The following is a 17,893-nucleotide window of genomic DNA, read 5'->3' as shown; positions in this document are numbered from 1 at the left end:
GTAACACTCTGTTTCCATCTTTTATACTTGAGCATATGGATGGCTTTTTCCCCATTTTTCATCTTATTTGATCCATTTGTGGGAAAGTGTCTCTGTGTCTTTGTCTTGTATGTTCATTTTTTGTGGGTAGCCTTCCATTTCAATCTTTATGCCCTCCAGTTCAACAATTTCATTTCTCTTCTCCAATATATCATGCAACTTCATTTGAAACTCTGTGCTCTAACTTCGTATCTCTATAATTGTCTCTGTCTGTTGTAGGGATATTTAATCTACTTATTTTGATCTCAGGTTTCTTGGGTCATTTTATTATTGTTACTATTTTGTATAGGATGCTGCATTTGTTTTAAGTGCTTTGCTTTTTGCCTGGTTCTTAAATATTTTGGGGGAGTTGTTATATTTTCTCGAGGCTGGCAGGTATCTTGGAAGATCATGACTTTTCAACGGCCAATCAAAAGCTCACTCTACGGCTGGGCATGGTAGCTCATGTCTGTTATCTCAGCACTGAGGTCAGGAGTTCAAGTTCAGCCTGAATAACATGTTGAAACCCTGTCTCTATTGAAAATGTAAAAATTGGCTGGGTGTGGTGCCATATACCTCTAATTCCCACTTCTTGGGAGACCAAAGCAGCACAATTGTCTGAATCCTGTGGGAGGCAGGTTGCAATGTGTCATGATTCGGCCACTGCACCCCAGCCTGTGTGACAGAGGAATACTCTGTCTCAAAAACAAAAACCAAAAAGTCCACCTCTCAATTTAATGCCTCTGGGTAAATTGGAGGAAAAAGGGGGTCACTCTGTGGAGAATCATTGGAACTCCAGTTCCAGTTTCTGAACCGGTAACTTTATATTCTTTACTTCCTCCTTATCACTTTTATCCACTGGCAGACTCTTACCTGAAAACTGTCGTGTGCAGTTATAAATACTCAGCACTTAGGGAAAATGAAGTAATGCTGAGAGATTTCACTAGCCTGGTTATTTTTAATTGACAAAATTCCAAATTTAGTGGCGAGCCATACCTCTAGCACTTACTGGAAATTCTGAATGTGGCTTTCCTAGCCTTGCACCATAACCTTCTTCATTTGAAATAACAAAGATGGAAAAGTCTTGATCCACCAAGACATTGAGAAGAGAAGAGTAATATGTAGGTGGAAAGCTGTATCTCCCCTTACTGTCCTGTGAAATGTCCTTGAGCCTCAGACAACTCCTAGCATTGTTGACTTCTCTCTTTTCCTTTTTGTTTTTAAATGTAATTCATGAAATCCATGTGAAAAGTAAGAAATCATGGCAGACACTGAAGTAAGAATTCTACAAATCTTTGGCAGCATCAGTTTCAAATGTGTTTAGATACAACTGCAGTGCAGTTCTACACAATTTAATTAAGTTCTTTATCAAATCCTCTATTACTTGAATAATTTAACTGATATCTAAATAAACCATTTTTTTCAGATGATTATTTTTATAATTAATGTATTAAAACCTATGACATTTCTCTTGCTTCATTTACAGAATGTTATTTGTTTCATCATTTTATTGTCACTTTTAAGTTTCAACTTTTATTTAATACAGCAGTTACATGTGTAGATTTTTTAAATGGAAATACTGCCTGATGCCATGGTTTCCAGGAAGGATTTTGTCATCCAGGTGGGTCACCATAACATCCAAGAAGTAATTTTGTAACTTCCCCAACCAACAACCTCTAGTAGTTCACAGTGCCTTGTTCTTTTGTCCAGGTTCAATGAGAACTACCACAGGCTCCAGCTCCTGGACCCAACTCATCCTCCTGTTCTAATCTCCCAAGTAAATAGGACTATAGATGCCACCATAGTCACCTAATATTTTAAGTTTATTTTTGTAGAGACAGAGTATCTATATTGCCCAGGCTGGTCATCAACTCCTGGTGTCAAGTGATCCTCCTAACTAAGCCTCCCAAAATGCCAGGATTAGAAGTTTGAACCATCTCACACAGCTTCAGTGCTTGATCTTTAAGAGCTTCAGGTAGTGGAAATGTTCTATCTGTCCCTCACAGCCTTCAATTATTTTGGCATGTGTTTGCCTGAGACAGCTAAGTAGGTGATAACCTGAACTATACTTGCTGGCAATTAGAAAGTAGTAGATTGTTCTGTACTTCTACCAACAGAGATACAGAAGCCCAGGGATTTTTGTCTGGCACAGAATTACTCTAGAGAGCCACATTAAATTTTAATTTCTCTCTGGCTTTTTTAAAAAAATAATTAACTATTATTATTATTACTTTAGAGACAGGGTCTTGCTCTGTCTCTCAGATTGGAGTGGTATGATTATAGCTTCCTGCAATCTCGAAATTCTGAGGCCAAGTGATCCTTCAACCTCAGCTTCCCAAGTAGCTGGGATGACAATGTGTACCACAACACCTAGTTAATTTTTATATTTTTATTTTTGTAGAAATAGCATCTCACTATGCTGCCAAGTTTGTTCTTGAATTCTTGGCCTCAAGCAATCCTCCCATCTAGTTCTCCCAAAGTCCTGGGATTATGGGTATGATCATGCCCAACCATTTCATTGCTGTATTTTAAATTTATAAGTTTATTTTCATCCTAAATAGAAATTCTGATGGTATTATTGGTAGAATAGGGTCAACTGGATCACATATTTTTGTTCGATAGGTAAAGGTGATTAAACTTAAAATTTAGCTAATATTATTCCTGCAACAAATATGTGAATTTCTAATTTAGGAAGAAAAAACTTTTTTTTTTTTTTAATGTTGCAAGTATTAAACACCCTCCTGGCTAACTGGCAGCTTCTTAACTAATACTAACAGTGAGTTGGAGGTATTGATTTTTAGTGGCTGCTGTGCTTTCGTGATTGCAAATAATTTCTTTTTGCAAAAACTGCATTTGATGACAAAGCCAGCTCTATTGCAAAGTAATGATAAAGCACTCACCAGCATTTTGAGTGAAATGTGCAATATACATGATGATGCATGCTGACTGCAATGATTATTTCCTGATGTTGCTTTTTAATAGCCATGAAAGCATACAACCTAAGTGGGATATTTCTGCCTTGAATAGTTTAGTTAGCTCAACATCTTTGAAAGCTTTCTCATTAAAGCGTGGTGTCAGGCAATGAAAGATTCCTTATGGAAGAGAAAGACTTAATTTCCATGATGTTTATAAAATGCTGCTAGAAAATTGGGTGGTGTTTTCTAAATTATCTTTCTAGTAATGATTTATGCTGCAAATCAGAAAGGTTGCCATTTCTCTGGATGAAATACATAGTCATATGCCCATAAATGCAGGGATTTGACCTCCTATATGGAAACTCTCTCTTTCCCCTCATTTATGTGATGATTGTGTACCATCTGAATGGTAAGAAACCCATTGGCCATCATACACTTGTGTGTGGCTGTAGGTACTTGCCACAGCTCTGTGATGCCCTGAGCCAGCATGCTCATTGAGTTTCAGTCTGCTGCATGAACAAAAAGTGGAGAAACACAATCTTCTGAAACTGCTCACAAGCTGCTAAATGAATGATTTGTGTTCCCTTTGAATTCGTGCTGTAAATGGAAATGCTTGCTCCTTCCCAGGTTATTACTCTGTGTGCATGCCATTTGAGGATGCAGGTAATTGTTTCTTCACTGAAGCATCCCATCCTAGTCCAGATTTCCCTTTTCACAGACCAAAAGGGCAGTCAGAATTGGCAGACAGTGCAGCTTCAGTCTCATGGGTGGATTTCTTTTTCTTATCAACCTCAGTCGTGCGCTTTCCAGGAGTTATAATTTCACATATAATATGACAGGTGTCCATCTGAGCAAGTGTGGTGCCTCAGTAGGGTTGGAGGAGGCACTTGGAGCTGATGTAGAGAAAGGAAAGTGAATTAAAAGTACAAGTAGGCAAATTAAAAGAATTAGGGAAAAGGTTTTTTTTTTTTTTTTTTTTTTGTGTGTGTGTGTGTGTGTGTGTGTGTGTGTGTGTGTGTGTGTGTTTCCCCCTCACACACACACACCACAGGGTTTCCAAACACCAGGGAAGCCTCAGAACCAATCCAGGTATTGGGTTTACTTCTGAACTATGTTATACTTTGTGATGTCAGAAGCATCTATGAAAGCTATGGATATGTGCAGAAATAATTTGCTGCTGTGCCCATTCTGCATTATACATTTAGAAGCAGTTGTCATATCATGGAATACACAAGGTTCTTTAATTCCAACAGGGACTTCCGTTCTAAATATAACAAAAAGAACAATTGCAAAACACATACATCTACAGGTTGGCCTCTAGATATATGTAGGAGGTGGTCAATGTGGTGCATTTTGTACAGATAGGGATGCTTTCCTTGTACTGCCATAACTGCAGGAGAGGTGACAGGCAGCCCAAATGCCTGTATGACTGCTGGACTCCAGATGGCTTGCTGGTGCTGGCTGGCACACCGTCAAGTCCTGCTTTTCCTGGGTCCCTAACAGAATTTATGTTACTTGAAATTTCGGGAATTTGTGAGGCTGGCTAACCAGATTTCTTACATAACTGGGAAATACGCAGTTAAAGAGAGACTAGACAAAGAGGAATGCAATGGCTGCCTGTGTATATTAGTTTTTTATTGTTGCATATTGGATTGTTGCAAACTCAGTGGCTTAAAATGGCACACATTTATTATCTCACAATTTTTGTGGATCGTGGCATGCTTGAGCTGGGTTTCATGCTCAGTGCCATATCGAGTTGCAGTCAATGTGTTGGCTGGGCTGCATGATTCTCAGGAGGCTCATGTTCCTCTTCCAAGCTCTCTCAGATACTGGCAAAATTTAGTTTATTTCTGCTGTAGGATGGAGGTCTCCTCTTTCTTTCTGGGTGTCAGCAGCCATTGTGTCAACTCCTAGAAATCCTGCAGGTAACCTGTTGCTATGCAGCCTTCTCGGGGACCATTATTCAATATGTTCATGAATGTGTACATGTATCTTCAAGTCCAGAAGGAGAATCTCTTGCTCCAGGCTGCTAAGAAAAATGTCTTAGATAACATAAGCTAATCAAGGTAATAGCATCCCCATCCAATTTCCTAGGTAATGTAACAATGGGATGACTTCTATCAACCTCAATATAGTTACAGCTCATATTCAAATTCTTGGAATTATAGGAGTGCGTAGCTTACCAGTTTCTTCCAATTTATAAATGCTCTAATGTATAAATTTCCCAGGGCTTCCATGACATATTACCATAAACTTTGTGGCTTACAACAACATAAATTTATTCCCTTCAGTTCTGAGGCCAGAAAACCAAAATCAAGTGTTTTTTTCTGGAGCCTCTGAAAAAGAATTTGTTCCCTGCCTCTATCCTACTTTTTGAGACCTGTGGTAATTTTGAGCTTTATTTGGAAACATCACTTCAATGTCTGTCGTCACCTTTACAAGTTCTTTTTCTCTGCATGTTTCTGGATTCTCATCTCTATTTATAAGGATACCAGTCATTGGATCTAGGGACCGCTGCAAATCTGTGATGATTTTATTTCCAAGGAAATGACTTAATCACATCTTCAAAGACCCTGTAGTAGTACCTCCTTACCCACGGTTTTGTTCTCCAGGATTTTAATTCCCTGTGATAATTTAATCTCTTGGCTTAATCAGTTAACTCTTGAGAGATTAAAAGGTAATCTCTTCCTGTGCATAAGTTATAAATTAAACTTTATCTAGGCGCATATATATATATATATATATATATATATATATATATATATACATACATATATGAGAAAACATAGTATCTATCGAATTTTGGTATTAGCTGCAGTTTCAGGTCTTGGAACATACCCTGATGGATAACAATGTGGCACGTTATGCATTTCCAGATAGTGTCACAATCTAAGATTCTGGTGAATGTGAATTTCTGTGATACTATTCAACACAATACACTCTGTCGTACTTTGCCCATGACCTGACACTGCACAAACCTCTGGTATCATTTTGCAGTGTAGTCTTCTTCACTCTTTCTGGAATATTTTGTTACAACTCTCTTTCTGACACCTTGACTCCTAATTTACATCATTTCAAACTAGGAGTAATATTCATGGATGGCTTGCTGACTATTAGAGAAGATGAGGTCACTAAGAGGTAAGTAGGTAGATAGATAGAAGAATGTGAATAGATAGACAGAAGTTGATAGAAAGATGATAGGTAGATGGATGATATATATCTTTATATAGACATAGAGATGGATGGATGGATGGATGTACAGACAGACAGACGGATAGATAGATGATAGATAGATAGACAGATGTAAATAGATAGATGGAAATTGATAGAAAGATGATAGGTAGATGGATGATATATATCTATGACTAGACATGGATGAATGGATGGACTGATGGATGGATGGATGGATAGATAGATAGATAGACAGATATATATGCAGCTAGGTAGAGGGATAGATAGATAGTAAATAGATGATAGATTGGAAAGATGGACAGCTAGAACTCTTAATGTCTAAGTGTTAATTCATCTCTCTGAAGCTATCGGTATTTATACAGGTATGTGGTTACAGGTACATTAATAACATATTTACAGTAGTAATTCAGTGATTTAATGATTACTGAAATAGCTGTTGCATGAGGCTCCTTGAGGGCAAATACCAGTTTTTTTTCTTCACTATCCTCAGTGCTATCACTTTACAGTAAACAGTGAAAAGAAACTTATCTTCCTACCAAAAGGATTCTGGGGCTCTGAAACAAGAGAAAGTAAGATTTTTCTGCTGCCTTTACCAAATCACGGATCCTGGCTCCAGCATCAGGATTTACATGGTACTTAAAGAAGTCATTCTGCTGGATTGTTTGTATTCATGCATTTAGTATTTTATGAGCATCTCTGAGAAAGGCAACAGTTCCTATGCTGTATGATGTGGAGAGTATGATTACTCCTCATTACAACGCAGAAAGTAATCACAATGATAATAACACATCCTGAATTCTACTCAGAACTATTTTTTAAATTAAGAAAATTTATTTGGCATCACTTTTTTCAGCTGAGTAGCTTAAGGTACTTTTTGACCTCTTATTTTATTTTTCCTTTGGTAGAGAATGTACAATTTTACTTTCCCCTTCTTAGGGCTTTTTTGTTGGTTTTGATGTTTAAATGAACAAAGGAAAGATCAGCAGGAGAAAAACCTACAAAAATCATGTAACTTAAGGTATCTGTGACATTAGAAACAAGGACTCAGAGAAGTGTCAGCATGTAAATGCTTTTTAGAGAAGGTTGATCAAAAACCAGTGATGTGGAAGTTAAAGAAAGATGGGGATTATTTTAATTCTGTTTTATTAGTACACAATTCCCTTAATATCAGCTTTCCCTTCTCACTTACCAAATTCTTTCCTTCTGGGATACTGAAGGCCCAATCCGTATAGGACTTCATCTCCTGGTTTCGGAAAGGAAAACAGGATGAGAACAACTTTTTTCACCTGCTGCTTTTCCTTTTCTTTCCTTTTTTTCAACTGCCTGGTGTTTCAATAACATATATAGCATTTCTGGGCTGGTAGATTCTGACACCCTTTTATTTTACATTCTCCTGTGACCACCTGAATTAATTTTTTTTTATGTACATATGTATGTATGTAGGTAGGTATGCATTTTTGTGACAGAGTCTCACTCTGTCACCAAGGTTGGAGTGCAGTGGCAGGATCTTGGCTTACTGCAAGCTCTGCCTCCCCAGTTCAAGCAATTCTCCTGTCTCAGCCTCTGGAGTAGCTAGGACTACAGGCATGTGCCACCATGCCCGGCTAATTTTTGTATTTTTAATAGAGACTGGTATTCACCATATTGGTCAGTCTGGTCTCAAACTCCTGAACTCAGATGATCCACTCATCTCTGCTTCTTAAAGTGCTGGGATTGCAGTTGTGAGCCACCATGCCCAGTTTGCCATCTGAATGCTTCTAAATATCACTCAAAGTTATTGTACATACTTTCTTAATACTTTACAAATACCTATATGCAAAAAAATGTTCATTTGGCATATTCATATTCTTTAAAGAAAATTTTGTTTTATTTTTAAGTTCCAGGATACATATGAAAGATGCAGAGGTTTGTTACATAGGTAAACATGTGCCATGGTGGTTTGCTACATCTTTCAACCCATCACCTACATCACATTGATGTACTTGATTAAACATCACATACATTAGCTAATTATCCTAATGTCTCCCTTCCCACCACCACAGACTCTAGTGTGTTTTGCCCTTCCCTTTGTCCATCTATTCTCATTGTTCAGCTCCCACTTACAATTGAGAACATGCAGCATTTGGTTTTTTTCCTGCATTAGTTTGCTGAGGATAATGGCTTCAGCTAAATCCCTGTGAAGAACATGATGTTGCTTTTTTAATGGCTGTATAGCATTCCATGGTGTATATGTACCACATTTTCTTTATTTAATCTATCATTGAGGAGTATTTGGATTTAATTCATGTCTTTGCAATTGTGAATATTTCTGCATAGAACATATCTGTGCATGTGTCTTTATAATCACAATGAGATAACATATCACACCGGTCAAATGGCTATTATTAAAAAACTCATATTCCTTTATAAGGTATTTGGAATGAAGACGCTTCAGTCAAGAATTATCAGTACTTCCAGGCCATACCTTCCCCATTCTTCACTTGAATGCTGACTTTATTCTGGAGCTTATTAGTGCTGCGTGGAATTTGATTTCTTAGAGTGAATTGTCTGAATTTTACTCTATGCATAAGGCAGATACACTTTCTTATCATGCTAATCTATAAAAATACTTTTTCAAAGGAAAGATTGCCAAAGGTTTTCTACTAAAACATGGTAGATCTTGTTGCATTATCATCTGCATCTCATGTCAGAGTATTCTAAGGTAGATGGAATTTTTGCGTGTTTGTAATGTGGTCATAACACACGGACATTTTGTAGAGTGAGTCACAAATAAATCGACAGAGCACAGAGGGCTTGAGAGCAGTGTCAGCTCATGAAAGCAAAGCCCATGATGCAGTAGAAATTTCATGGTACTGAGAACCAGGAATAAAACCCATAACCTAGAAGTCTGCTTTCCTTCCCAGGCTTTTTCAGCTCAGCCTTTACCTGCATGTCACTTTGAGCATGTTTGGCTTCTTTGAGAAAATGAGCCACCCAAGAGGCCTATACTCCTGGGATCACTTGCATTCAGATCCCAGTCAAGAGTATGCTGGATCTACCACTTCAGATACAGGGACCACATTATTTTAGATGGAGTGGGTAGACAATCTGCCCAGAAACCTCCAAAGATATCCTCTATTATAGAGAGAACATTTTTCTACTTTGATAATGGACAGTTTGTTTGCTTTTCTTTACTTTACTTTACTAATTTTAAAATAAATTACCAGGATATGTCTCCATGTCTAGCTGTTTTTGTGGATTATTCTTGAAATAACAGGCTCTGCAAGGCCATTGAAGTGAGATATTTTTCAATCTTACCTGAATCCTTTCTTATATTTATATCTTCCTACTCCATCATCTATCTCTTTTACAAAAATTTGTTTAGTTTTTTTGATAAGGTTTTGCCCTGTCACCCAGGTTAGAATGTAGTAGCATGATCATAGCTCACTGCAGCCTTGACCCCTGGCTCAGGTGATCCTCCCACCTCAGTGTGCCCAAGTAGCTAGGAGTAAGTGTTAATCTGTTGTCTTCTTCATGTCTCTGTAATAAAGATATTGCATACTATTCTACTTTATGAAAAATACAAAACATTATCCAAATGTTTCTTTAGAGTATTCCAGAGAGGGCTCTAATTGTCTTTTATTCTATGTATGTGTCTTTTTAAAAACTTTACGTATTAGAGTACTTTTAGGTTCACAACAAAATTGAAGAGAATGTACAGAGAACTCTCATGTATCCCCTTACCCCTCACATGCATATTCTTTTCTATTATCAACATCCTCACCAGAGGGGTGTATTTGTTGCAATCCATGAAGTTATGCTGACATCCTCATCACCCAAAGTTCATAATTTACAGTAGGTACAGTCTTGTGGTGGTGTATATTCTTTGAGTTTGGACAAATGTATCGTGGCATAAATCCACCATTACAGTGTCTCACAGAAAACTTATTCAACCATAAGTCTTCATACTCTTTTTTTTTAACTGATCCTCCACAGCCCTTAATAACTAAGATCTTTTTACTGCCTCCATACTTTTGCCATTTCTGGAATATCATATACTAGAATTTGTGTAGTATGCATCTTTTCATCTTGGCTTTTTTCATTTAATAATATGCATTTAAGTTTCCTTCACATGTTTTAATGGCTGCATAACTGATTTATTTTATTCTTCAAAGAAAACATTCTGTGGTTTGTTTGTTTGTTCGTTTGTTTGTTTTGGTTCATTTGGTTTCTTGCTTCAACTTTCAGCAAGTCTAGCTACACCCAGACAAAGAACTTGCTAACAGGCGGGATTTGCAGTTTGCAAGCTATCCCTTCCTTTGCTATATGTCCAGCAATTTCTCATCACACGTGGTCTGGTTCCAGATGACCAGCACACATACCTGGAGGTTTCCTTAGAAGTGCAGACATTCAATTTCCATGCAGACATTGCATGTCTTTAGCAATGCAGCATTTGCACTTTTGACAGATCTTAGGATGACCAGGTATGTTGGCTCATACCTAAAATCTTAGCATTTTGGGAGGCAAAGGCAAGAGGATCACATGAGTTCAAAAATTCAAGACAAGACTGGGGAACATTGTAAGTCCCTGCTCTCTACAAAAATATTAGAACAATCTTAAGATAATTCCTATGTAAGGTAAGATTGAGATTAAGATATGCATTCCTTCACACTCAGATGCAAATATTCCATGAAGAGTTAGACTTCCAGGTTTGAATCACAAAACCTCAATGGCTTCATGTCACTTACCAAGTTTACTTTACAGTTGTGGCAATGGCAACACAGAGGCTGTGCCTTGCATGCATTAAGCAAATACTGTAGTTTCATTATTAGTATTCATATTTTTAAATACCTGTTGCCACAGGAAGATCACTGAAATGGAATTAAAAAGGGACTATGCTGTAGAGCTTATTATATAAAAACCAGCGTGTTGCTAATTAGTGCTAGAATGTTCTAGGCAAGTTATTCTTAGTTTCTCTTCTTCAGGTTCTTAACCTTTAAAATGCAGGTATCAAGTAAAATGAACTAGGGCTTCTTGGAGAAATGGCTGATTCAAGAACTGGGGCAGGAAATATAAAAGATAAGCTTGAAGTATTTGTTTTAGCATCAGAAAGGAGAAGAATGCTAAACACACACACACACACACACACACACACACACACACAGACAGACATACATGTTACTGGATATAAGGGCCCGCTTAAAGAGCTTTTCATGGCTCACAATGGGACAATTTGAACAACAACAAAAATAAAGTAGTTAGTAGTTTTTGGTTATGACTCTGAGTGTAGAATATGCGCAATCTAATATTTGATGTAGATGGCTGAATAAATAAGCATGAAATATACATTTTCGAATGCTGTTTTAGAAAACTCCATTATTTTGCATAAAACAGCACAAAGATATCTGACCATTTTCTTTTGTTAGACATTTATATTTATAATTTAAAAGTTCCGTATTGCTCTCCCCATGCAGCAATCAAAGTATCCATAGAATTGCCTGCCTTTGAGAGCTGCTCGGGGAGATCCATTTGCTTGGTTTCCATTCATAGAGGCCACCTGCATTTCTTGGCTCATGATTTTTTCTTTGATGCACAAAGAGAACAGTGCAGTGTCTTCCATTCTGTCTCTGACTGCACTTCTACTTCCTTCTTGCTCTTTAGGGAACTGTTCTGTTTATACGGGGGCCACATGAGTAATCCACAGTAATCTTCTTTTAAGGTTGGGCAATGCACAACTTTAATTCCATCTGCAAATTCATAACAGATTGGCAGATTCTAGGAATTAGGATATGGCTGTCCTGGGTGAAGTACCATTATTTTCCTTACCACTAGAGAGATGAAAAGAATTTCCCATGCTGACGCATTAAAAATAATTTATATACGTATTCCTCCCTTAAGAAGTTGGAATATAAATCTTTATTTTATTATTTTATCATTTTGAATTAATCTTTATATTTTGGAGTTGAAGTCATTCCATGTTGCCTAGACTAGTTTCAAACTCCTGGTCTTTAATAATACTCTTACCTCAGCCTCTCCATGTTTTGGGAATATTGGTGTTGTAAGCCACTGCACCTGATCATAAATATTTTTGTAGGTATAACTCTGCATGATGCCTTCATTTCAAAGAATGCATGGTATTGAAAGGGTAGACAAAGATTTCCTGCAAATCAATAACAGATGCTCAGTTAATCAGAAATTGGTTTGCTGTTGAATCAAGGGAATTTAGAATGAACAAGACAGCAAATATAGAAATATACATGTGCACTAGTTTTAAGGAACATACAAACTGAAATATAAACTGTTAACATTTTTTACCCATTAAAGTGGCAAGTATATTGTCTCATAATATCAAGTGTTGGCAAGAGGGTAAGGGTCAGAAAATTTTCTTACCTGCTAGTGAGTGTATAGCATAATACAACTTGTTTGGAAAGAAATATGCCAGTTGAAGATACAATTAGTGTTATCCTATGTATCTGTTAGTTACTGCTACATAGCAAAACACTCTAAAATTGAGTACCTTCAAAGAATAAGGACTTACTACTGCTTATCAGCCTATGCATCTCATTAGCTGGAAATTTCTTTTGGTCTTGGCTAGGCTCCTTTACGTGTATGCATTCTTGATTTAAGGTTCGCTCTCTCAAGTAATTGGGGGTTTGTTGAAGGTAATTTTGCCTAGATTGGGGCCAAAGGGTTCTTCTCTATGGGATCTCTTTTTCTCCAATATGCTAGTCTGCATTTTTCACAGGGCAGTGGCAGAGTTTCAAGACATTAAGAATATGTTCAGAGGATTTGAGTTCCAGTCTTGAAAATAGCATATTATTATATTTTCTCCTTTTTCTTTCTTTCTTTTTTTTTTTTAGACAGAGTTTTCTCTCTCGTTACCCAGGCTGGAGTGCAATGGCGCGATCTCAGCTCACCGCAACTTCCGCCTTCTGAGTTCAGGTCATTCTCCTGCCCCAGCCTCCTGAGTAGCTGGGATTACAGGCACGCACCACCATGCCCGGCTAATTTTTTGTATTTTTAGTAGAGACGGGGTTTCACCATGTTGACTAGGATAGTCTCGATCTCTCAACCTCGTGATCCACCCGCCTCGGCCTCCCAAAGTGCTGGGATTACAGGCTTGAGCCACCGCGCCCGGCATATTTTTTCTTTTGAAAAACATGGTCATAAAGCCACTCATGAGTCAAGAGTTAAAAATACAGACTCTTTCTCCATATATGAGAAACAGAAAATTCATGGGAAGGATTATAGAACTGGGGACCTGTTTGTCAATCCACTACAGCCTGTAATTCAATATTGTCTGTATAGCAGTTATATGCCCTGGAGCAGGGGGCTTCAAAATGGCAGAAGCCTTTTTAAAAATGTTTCAAATATGACCCTGCTGATGATTTTATTTTAAAAAATGTATTTTTAAAGTACAAGTTTATTTATTTATTTATTTATTTATTTATTTAAATTGCATTTTAGGTTTTGGGGTACATGTGAAGAACATGCAAGATTGTTGCATAGATACACTCATGGCAGTGTGATTTGCTGCCTTCTTCCCCATCACCTATATCTGGCATTTATCCCCATGCTATCTCTCCCCAACTCCCCACATCCAGCTGTCCCCCCACCTCATTTCCCACCAACAGACACCAGTGTGTGATGCTCCGCTCCCTGGGTCCCTGTGTTCTCATTGTTCAACACCCGTGTATGAGTGTGAACATGCAGTGTTTGATTTCTGCTCTCGTGTCAGTTTGCTGAGAATGTTGGTTTCCAGGTTCACCCATGTGCCTACAAAGGACATGAACTCATCGTTTTTGATGGCTGCAGAATATTCCATGGTGTATATGTACCACATTTTTCCTGTCCAGTCTATCATCGATGGGCATTTGGGTTGGTTCCAGGTCTTTGACATTGTAAACAGTGCTACAATGAACATTCGTGTGCATGCGTCCTTATAATAGAACGATTTATAATCCTTTGGATGTATACCCTGTAATGGGATTGCTGGGTCAAATGGAATTTCTATTTCTAGGTCCTTGAGGAATCACCACACTGTCTTCCACAACGGTTGAACTAATTTACACTCCCACTAACCGTGTAAAAGTGTTCCTATTTCTCCACGTCCTCTCCAGCATCCGTTGTCTCCGGATTTTTTAATGATCACCATTCTGACTGGTGTGAGATGGTATCTCAATGTAGTTTTGATTTACATTTCTCTAATGACCAGTGATGATGACCATTTTTTCATGTTTGTTGGCCTCATATATGTCTTCTTTTGCAAAGTCTATGTTCATATCCTTCACCCACTTTTGAATGGCTTTGATTTTTTTTTTTCCCTTGTAAATCTGTTTTAGTTCTTCGTAAATTCTGGATATCAGACCTTTGCCAGATGGGTCAACTGCAAAAATGTTTTCCCATTCTGTTGGTTGCTGTTTCACTCTAATGACTGTTTCTTTTGCCATGCAGAAGCTGTGGAGTTGCATTAGGTCCCATTTGTCTATTTTGGCTTCTGTTGCCAATGCTTTTAGTGTTTTGGTCATGAAGTCCTTGCCTACGCCTATGTCCTGAACGGTTTTGCCTAGATATTCTCCTAGGGTTTTTATGGTGTTAGGTCTTATGTTTAAGTCTTTAATCCATGTGAAGTTTTAGTGTAAGGTGTCAGGAAGGGATCCAGTTTCTGCCTTCTGCACATGGCTAGCCAGTTTTTCCAACACCATTTATTAAACAGGGAATCCTTTCCCCATTGCTTGTTTTTGTCAGGTTTGTCAAAGATTAGATGGTTGTAGATATGTTGTGTTGCCTCCGAGGACTCTGTTTTGTTCCATTGGTCTATGTCTCTGTTTTGGTTCCAGTGTCATGCTGTTTTGATTACTGTATACTTGTATAGTTTGAATTCTGGTAGAGTGATGCCTCTCACTTTGTTCTTTTTGCTTAGAATTGACTTGGCTATGCGGGCTCTCTTTTGGTTCCATATGAAGTTTAAGGTGTTTTTTTTCCAGTTCTGTGAAGAAGGTCATTGGTAGCCTGATGGGGAAAGCATTGAATCTGTAAATTACTTTGGGCAATATGGCCATTTTCACGATATTGATTCTTCCTAACATAAACATGGACTGTTTCTCTATTTATTTATTTATTTATTTAACCTTAAGTTCTGTGGTACATGTGCTGATCATGCAGGATCGTTACATAGGTATACATGTGTCATAGTGGTGGTTTGCTGCATCCATTGTCCCATTATCTACATTAGGTATTTCTCCTAATGATATTTCTCCATAATTTCTCCACTCCCTCACAATACTATTCCTCTCCTATGCCACTCATCTTTAAGGCCCCAGTGTGACGTTCCCTTCCCTGTGTCCATGTGTTCTCATTGTTCAACACCTACTTGTGAGTGAGAACATGCAGCGTTTGGTCTTTTTGTTATTCTTTCTGTTTGCTGGGAATGATGGTTTCTAGTTTCATCCATGTCCTTGCAGAGGACATGAACTCATCCTTTCTAATGTCTGCTTAGTATTCCATGGTGTATATGTGCCACATTTTCTTTATCAAGTCTATCTTTGATGGGCATTTGGGTTAGTTCCAAGTCTTTGCTATTATAAACAGTGCCACAATGAACATATGTGTGCATGTGTCTCTATAATAGAATAATTTATAATCCTTTGGGTATATACCCAGTAATGGGATTGCTGGGCCAAACAGTATTTTTCTTTCTACAACCTTAAGGAATGCCACACTGTCTTAGACAATGTTGAATTAATTTACAGTCCCATCAGCAGTTTAAAAGGATTCCTAAATCTCCACATTCTCTCCAGCATCTGTCTTGTGATTTTTTTAAATAATTGCCATTCTAACTCGCATGAAGTGGTATGTCAGTGTGGTTTTCATTTGCATTTCTCTAATGACCAGTGATGATGAGTTTTTTATTCATATGCTTGTTGGCTGCATAAATGTCTTCCTTTGAAAAGTGTCGGTTCATATCCTTTGTTCACTTTTTGACGGGATTGTTTGTTTTTGTCTTGTTAATTTGTTTAACTTCTCTGTAGATTCTGGATATTAGCTTTTTGACAGGAGGGTAGATTACAAAATTTTTCTTTCTGTTCTGTTGTTTGCCATTTCACTGTACTGATAGTTTTGTTTGCTGTGCAGAGGCTCCTAAGTTTAACAGATCTCATTTGTCTCTTTTGGGTTTTGTTGCCCTTACTTTTGGTGTTTTAGTCATGAAATTCTTGCCTATGCCCTGAATGGTACTGCCTGGGTTTTCTTCCAGAGTTTTGATGGCGCTGGGCTCATGTTTAAATTTTTATTCCGTCTAAAGTTAATTTTTTTATTGGGTGTAAGAAAGGGATCCAGTTTCTGTTTTCTGCATATAGCTACCCAGTTTTCCCAACACTATTTATTAAACAGGGAATCCTTTCACCATTGCTTGCTTTTGTCAAGTTTTTCAAAGATCAGATGATTGTAGGTGTGTGACGTTCTTTCTGTGGACTCTGTTCTGTTTCATTCGTCTATATTTCTGTTTTGGTACCAGTAGCATGCTGTTTTGGGTATGGTAACTATGTAATACAGTTTGAAGTCAGACAATGTGGTTTTGGGTATGGTAACCATGTAATACAGTTTGAAGTCAGATGAGGTGATGCCTCCAGCTTTTTTTTTTTTTTTTTTCTGCTTAAGATTTTCTTGGCTGTGAAGGATCTTTTTTGTTTCCACATGTAATTTTAGGTGTCTTTTTTTTTTTTCCAATTTTGTGAAGAAAGTCAATGGTATCTTGATGCGGATAGCACTGAATCTGTAAATTACTTTGGGCAGTATGGCCATTTTCACGATATTGATTCTTCCTAACCATTAGCATGGAGTGTTTCTCTATCTGTTTGTGCCTTCTCTTATTTCCTTGAGCAGTGGTTTGTAGTTCTCCTTGAAGAGGTCCTTCACATCCCTTTTAGTTGTATTACTAGGTATATTATTATCTTTGTAGCAATTGTGAATGGGAAGTTACTCATGATTTGACTCTCTATTGTTGTATAGAAATGCTTGTGGTTTTTGCACATTGATTTTGTATCCTGAGACTTTGCTAAAGTTGCTTATCAGCTTATGGAGATTTTGGGCTGAGACAATGAGGTTTTCTAAATATACAATCATGTCATCTGCAAACAGAGACAATGTGATGTTCTCTTTTCCTATTTGAAAATATTTTATTTGTTTTTCTTGCCTGATGGTCCTAGCCAGTACTTCCAATACTATGTTTAATAGGAGTGGCGCGAGAGGGAATCCTTGCCTTGTGCCAGTTTTCAAAGGGAATGCTTTCAGTTTTTGCCCATTCAGTATGATATTAGCTGTGGGTTTGTCATAAATAGCTTTTATTATTTTGAGCTATGATCCATTCTAGCTTATTGAGTTTTTAGCATAAAATGCTATTGAATTTTGTTGAAGGTCTTCTTTGCATCTGTTGAGATAATCATTCAAGTATGACCCAGCTGAAGATTTTAAAGAAACAAATTTTTAGTTAGTTTCCTCCCACTGTTCTCTTTTCTAAGCCTTCCTTGTAACCAGAACTTCTTTCTATATCCCAAAAGGATAACCTTCAATACAGCAGATTTGTTGCTACTCACGTCATCTGCCAGGGCTTATAATACAAGAAATATCCTTCTGAATGGTGATTTCTGGCCTATTTGCTGAAGGCTCCATAAAATAAACCTCCCAACTGGGCCAGGTGGTTCACATCTGAAATCCCAGCACTTTTGGAGGCTGAGACAGCTAGAACAACTGAGGTTAGGAGTTTGAGACTAGCCTGGCCAACATGGCAA

At 37.7% G+C, this 17,893-nt stretch overlaps 1 protein-coding gene across 3 annotated transcripts in view; it reads left to right on the top strand.

Annotated features, from left to right (window-relative positions):
* LOC141582918 (neuroligin-4, X-linked-like) overlaps window positions 1-17,893 on the top strand; it is a 222,465-nt gene that overhangs the window by 59,117 nt on the left and 145,455 nt on the right. The window contains exon 2 of one of the 3 annotated variants that reach the window (XM_074392380.1): window positions 9,964-9,973. The exons of the other annotated variants lie outside the window; for them this stretch is intronic. Coding sequence (XP_074248481.1) covers window positions 9,964-9,973 — 10 coding nt within the window. The remainder of the gene's footprint in view (window positions 1-9,963; window positions 9,974-17,893) is intronic. 3 annotated transcript variants of the gene reach the window in all.

This window comes from Saimiri boliviensis, chromosome Y, assembly GCF_048565385.1.
Source record: "Saimiri boliviensis isolate mSaiBol1 chromosome Y, mSaiBol1.pri, whole genome shotgun sequence".
NCBI lineage: Eukaryota > Metazoa > Chordata > Mammalia > Primates > Cebidae > Saimiri > Saimiri boliviensis.
Note: the sequence above shows the minus strand (reverse complement) of the source record. Positions and strands in the feature narration are given on the sequence as shown.